The sequence below is a fragment of the Ornithodoros turicata genome, chromosome 2, assembly GCF_037126465.1.
Source record: "Ornithodoros turicata isolate Travis chromosome 2, ASM3712646v1, whole genome shotgun sequence".
Lineage (NCBI taxonomy): Eukaryota > Metazoa > Arthropoda > Arachnida > Ixodida > Argasidae > Ornithodoros > Ornithodoros turicata.
The window spans coordinates 43,237,595-43,243,594 of record NC_088202.1 but is presented as its reverse complement, the minus strand read 5'-3'; the positions used below and the strand labels follow the sequence as shown (position 1 = coordinate 43,243,594).

The 6,000-nt window shown below is 47.3% G+C and overlaps 1 protein-coding gene across 1 annotated transcript; it reads left to right on the top strand.

Moving 5' to 3' along the window:
* The first annotated feature begins 841 nt into the window (after window positions 1-841).
* Window positions 842-5,458, top strand: LOC135385336 (NFX1-type zinc finger-containing protein 1-like). The gene is made up of 3 exons (XM_064614607.1): window positions 842-868; window positions 1,445-1,487; window positions 1,801-5,458. The coding sequence occupies exon 3, from the start codon at window positions 1,802-1,804 to the stop codon at window positions 5,369-5,371; it is 3,570 nt and encodes a 1,189-aa protein (XP_064470677.1). The 5' UTR covers window positions 842-868; window positions 1,445-1,487; window position 1,801; the 3' UTR covers window positions 5,372-5,458.
* The last annotated feature ends 542 nt before the right edge of the window (window positions 5,459-6,000 follow it).

Genomic DNA, 6,000 nt, shown 5'->3' with positions numbered 1-6,000 from the left:
TGGACAAGTCTTGGTCATGCGTGATTGCGACGTTTACGTGCACGTGACCATAAAGATGGCCGCGTCCATGGCGGCCAAACCGGAAGTGCAAACGAAGGCGAACACAAGGCGAAAGTGTAAACAACGCGTTTGCTATTTCTTTGCGTCGTTTTGTAGCTTTCGATATCGGTAATTAGTTTTATCCCATGTCCTCACAGTAAAACACGTAGCTTTGCACATGAGACGCCTCAAAGATGGTCTTGTAAGAAGAACTGCACAATTCACAGAATAATACAATCAGCTCATTGTTTCATGCCGACGGGAACACATCTGAAAGCGCTAAAACGGCATACAAACAAAGTCACATGACCTAAAAATGACGTCGCGAAAGGCGTGTGACCAAAACCAGACGGTTACTTTGCCACAAACAACTGATTGAGGGTGGCTACAAAAATGGCGGATGTATTTCGCCCTTGTGGCTGGCAGCATTCCAGCTCATCATACGTGGGGCGAAGAGCGGAGACGCGCGCTGTTGCTAGGAGACACACGCCAGAGCTCCCGGTGACGTCGCCTACTCTTGGAGAATCTGAAACATTTGCGGGTTCTTTCGAAAATTCGCACGCGAAAATTCGAGATGCGCGTAGTGTTCACTGACGTCATTTCAATTTGTATATTGCGACTGAGTCTTTAATGGAAGTTGATTTATAATACGAAATTAAATCAATATCATTTTCTTCAGTTCGTAGCGGCACTTTAGTTGCACAAGTTTAGCTGAGAACGTCATCGCACATAGTAGAGCACATAGCATCACCGTTCACGATGAAGAAGAGAAAGAAGACAGCTCCGCCATAATTTCCTGATGAGTGTCTTCACGTCAAAATTTTCGCAGGTAATGTTGACTTGCTGGAAAATTAACTAGGGCCTGTAACAGTTTTATCCCGTTGCACGACACCAGCTGGTTTATCCGCACCCTGTTTGAGGATCCGCCTGTTACGCCGAACATGTTTATATGACTTGCTCGCGTTATACCCATCACTATTCAACTGCAAAGGAGCAAGTATTTCCATTTGGAAATTAATGGTAATCCGCCATATGCTCTGTTCAAGTTCGTGCACGTTTCATTGTTATCTTTACACCACTAAAGTTTCGTTGTAATCATATCATATGTTGCATCATCATGTGTAAATGCTGAATCTGCAGTTCAGATATGTTCGATTTGAGCAAATCATGTGCAGAGCATAAAGAACGAACTCTGGTCGAGACACTTGTCGTTTCATCAGGGAAGTAATATTTCCGTTAATAATTTGGAGTGATGAGTGTGACTAATCCACACGGCATCTCACTTGCACTTCTTATCTTTACGGTCGAACGCAAGAGGTGAAGATGGACGAGAAGTAGAGTTGCTGATTCTTTGAAGAGCGCGTATTGCCTGACACCCCTACAGCTTCTCCTTTTCATCGCCCAGGTTGTCGTACGAGACTACCATGGTGCACTTGCCCATCTGAAAGGCAAGCAGCTAAATATCATTTTCATATTATGGTCGAAAAAGCCCTTGTGAAATAATGAAACAACGACTGTGAAACAACCTTGTGAAACAACGACGTCCGTTCATGGTCATGGTCATGGACGTAATAGTCAACGGTCCGTTCTGTAATGCCCTCAAGTGAGGGCCTTGGACATATAATAAACAAACAAACGAACGAAATCTTTTCGAACGAACACTTTTAACGTATAGAACGATCCGTCCATATTCCTGTTGTTGAAACCGTGCGGGCATAACAGCACGGTTAAAACTCAAGTACAATGCATGATTTCTCGCAGGATGCAGAGGTACAGGTCTGGGGACGAGTTTCCTACGAGGGAGAGCTATGATATATCACGAGCACACATAAGCCAGGACGAAGACGATGGTACTGGTCGCAGCTACGCAGAAGGTGGGGAATGTCCCGTTCCCTACACTCAGAAGTGCAGTCGCATCAGTCGGAACCGCTACACGCTTACAAAAGGAGACAGGTCCGTGGATGTCGACGCGTTATCATGCAGACAAGAACACAGCATCGTCAGTATGGGCAACCTATTGTCTTTACTCGATGCGCCTCCCTCCGAAGTGGTCTTCACATTGGTCCTCTGTCGCGACGAGCTCGATGTTCTCCTGGACACTGCCGCACAGGATGGACCATCTCTGACTGTGCTTTTACGTGTCCTTGGAAGAGCGTGCACATGCGAGCACGATCATCACGTTCGTCACCTGTTGGCCACAGTCACGTCAAGTGACACATTTCTTCAGCATGTCCAACAACAAATTCTCTGCAGGATGAGAACGCACTTGTTCTGGAACCACTGTGTTGCACCCTTGGCTGCTATGCTGGAAAAAACAGCGAAGTTGTTGACAGATGAGGAGAAGACAAGAGTGTTTGCAATCACGTCGACTTTGCTGGACATTGTGAATATAGGTCTGCAGGAAGGCAGAACCATAGATCTCAACGTCGTGCACAGTGTGGAAAGGACAGGAATACAACTCGCTGGAGCTACTCAAAATGATTTGCGAGGGTACGAGAGACTGTTGGACGCGTACACAGGCAATGGTGACAGTGACAATAAATCGAGCGCCATTCTAGAAGAACTAATCACCAGCCGTGACATCAGTGAGTTCAACTGCGACGGAGATGCATTGGCTAGTGAGGTTACTTCGTCAGCAGACTATGTAAAATTTCAGATTATGTCCCTTCGTTGTCAGTTCATGTTGCCTCTCGTGAGGACCCTGCGACAAATGCAAACGTTTACTTCTTCTGGTGAGGCAGCAGCCGTTCCTCTATATTCAGGTGTGAGGATAGGTCAGGTGGTATGTACATCGCATGGCGTGGGCCACAAGGTACTCTATGTGCCAGGAGATCAAGCTTCAGGAACACAACTACGACCCGGTTGTATGGTATGCATAAGCAATGATAATTTTCATAACATACTGCTTGGAACCGTACTCTGGAAGAGCTCTGATGACAGCGAGCGAGGTCATATTGTTGTGTCGTTTTTGGAAGTGAAGCCAGTCGAAGCGGTTGCATCGTCCAGGGGACTGGTCATGTTCGAGACGCCGCTGTTCTACAAAGACCACAAAGCAGTATTTGACTTGATAAGACAGTTTGATGTAAGTGATAAGCGCATTCCTTTCTCCCGATATCTCATAGACAAGCAACCATGTCCTTCGCCTCCTAACTATGTTGACCACAACACTGTGTTTGACATGACGAGCTTGTTCAACAAACGTACTTTTGTGCACCCCCTTAAAGACCGCAGCTGGCCACCGTTCAACGAGTCCACTCTAGATTCGCATCAGTACGATGCTTTCCATTCCGTCATGTCGCAAGACTTAGCTCTCATCGAAGGCATGCCGGGTTCTGGCAAGGCGTATCTTATCCAGTGTGTGCTTCGTATTATTCGGGAAAACCGTGAGGTCTGCCCAAGCCAGGGCCGTATGCTCCTTGTAGCTTTAAGAAGTGAAGTTCTCGAAGCACTTTTGACATTGGTACTCGAAGACTGCAAAGACGTGGTTTGCGTTGACGACTCCGAAGACGACATGATAAAGCCATTTGTTCTGAAGCAGAAGAATCGGCAAGATTCAGCATCTGTTCTTCACGCGCTTCACCAGGAGCATAAGAAAGAAGCTGGTGAACTAAAGACACGAATTGCCCTGGAACAGGACAGAATCCGAATGGTTCCAACAGCTTTGCTGTCTGAGAATGAGATAAAGTGTGCAATGACAGATCAACATTATAGAAGCCTATTCTTCAGTACCTCAAACGCACGGGGAAACATAATCAGCTTCTGGCTGCAGACGGATAACATTGAGGTGTCATCGAGGTATGGGTCGCCGTGCCTAAAAGATCTGACAGACGATGATGTTCGCCACATAAACGATGTTTGGGCACTTGACATGGAAAGTAGGTATCGCCTGTACAGCTATTGGCAAAGTAGATACATCGAAAAGTTGACTGCCAAGCTTGGAATGCTCATGGAGCGTTTCAAATTTCTTGTGGAGTTGCAGAATGAGGTTCAAGAGGCTCTTGTTCATGAAGCTTTAAAAGGAGCTTCGGTAGTTGGATGCACAGTGTCAGCTCTTCCAAAGGTATGGAAAGCGTTACGAGGGAGCACACCGCATATCGCTATACTGGCTGAAGCTAGGAGCATTCCTGAAGTTTTCCTCCTACCGTTGGTCATGCTAAACCCCCGACATTTGGTGCTGGTATCGGACAGAGAAATCATCCGTCAGAAAGGCAAAGATTTTGTTTCCCTCTTTGAGCGTCTTGTGGAACAAGGAACACAATGTAACATACTACTCGGCCAACATCGCTACGGCCCAAGTACGTCAGCCGTTCTTGAGTCGTTCAAAAAGAAGAAATTGACTTCCAGGCTAGAATACCATTCAGCTCCTCCTCCGGTTCTGGGTGTATCACAAAACCTTCACTTTGCCACCCACAACCTCTCTTACGAGAAAAATATCTTGATTGCCAGCACATTCGAAGCAGAGTTCTTGGTTTCGCTTTCGAAACACCTGCTGTTTCAAGGATATCAACCGAATGACATCCAGGTATTCGCGAGCAGCATTGAACAAGCTAGACTTATTGAATCCCTCATGGAATCACCCGCACCCATCGCAGTAAGCGCGATGCCCACTGCTCCGATGAAGGTGACCACAATTGTGCTATTGTCTTTCGCAGCTTCTTATCCTGTGACGAACCTTCGCGAGCAAAACGACGCAATCCTGTCTCATTACTACGCAATGTCTTCAGCTGGCGTGGGGCTCTATGCCATTGGTAATGTCGACTACTTAGCAAGTCAATTTCCCATTTGGAAAGACGTGCGCAAAGTACTCGAAGAAGAAAACAGCATTGGTGGTTCTCTCCAGTTGCGCTGCCAAATTCATCCTAATAAGGTGACTAATATGTCATGTGCCAGGGACTTCGACGACGTATCTGGTGGAGGGTGCGACATACCGTGCGAGGCGAGGCTTCCATGCGGCCATACCTGCCAGAAGAGGTGCCATGTCATTGACAGATACCACACATACACCACTTGTGGGCAACCATGCAAGGAACTGCTACCCTGTGACCATCAGTGCACGGGGCTGTGCGGTGAGCCTTGCCAAAAAGAATGTCTGGTTATGGTAAATGCTCTTTCGCCCTGTGATCACGTTGTAAGGGTACAATGCAGCCGCGTCGGTGATGTGGACTTGGTCAGACGATCCTGTAGCGAAATTTGCCGTAAAAAGATAAGAAAGGGCGTTAGGTGCTCAGGAATCTGTAGCGAATGTTATGCTAATGGTGTGCACTCGGGCGATAATACACGTTCAGGTGGCAATGAGACAGACGGTACATGTACAGTGTGCGCAGTGATGTGAATAAGTCCCACTACCGTTTCGTTGTACGTAAGTTCTTGTGTGTTGCGATACCTTCTGTTGTGAAATGTAAATAAATTTGAAATGGGATTTTGCTTTTCCAAGTTCACTTATGCTACGTCAATTTGTTATTGTCCTCTACAAACACGAGCAAAATCAGACCACCAACTGTACTTGGGCATCAATTTGCTTGTACTGGGTACCCCCCATGGAACCGACGGGAGTGAGACTCGCGAAAGAACGGGTAATATTTATGAATTGTCACTCTGGGGAACGCGCATGAAGACTGAGGTGGTGACGGAGGAACTGCTCGCCGTAGGCGGGCAATGTCACGATTATCGCAGGGTGGGTGGGGGTCCCCCGGTCCGAGGAAAACCTACGGAAAAAACCCAGACAACACAGCCGGCGCCCGGATTCGAACACTCGTAAATCCCCCCCCCCCCCCGCAGTCTCTGCGTGGGATGCCATCCGCGATGCTAACGTGGCTCCAATATTAGTCTTCAGTGTGTATAGAGCTCACCAGCCTGGAAGAAAGCTTTTCTGCTGCCACACAGCACATGTAGATTTAACTGTACATACGTTCATCGGAACGCCCGTTCTTATACATGGAGACCTCGAGTCCAAGGCAGCGG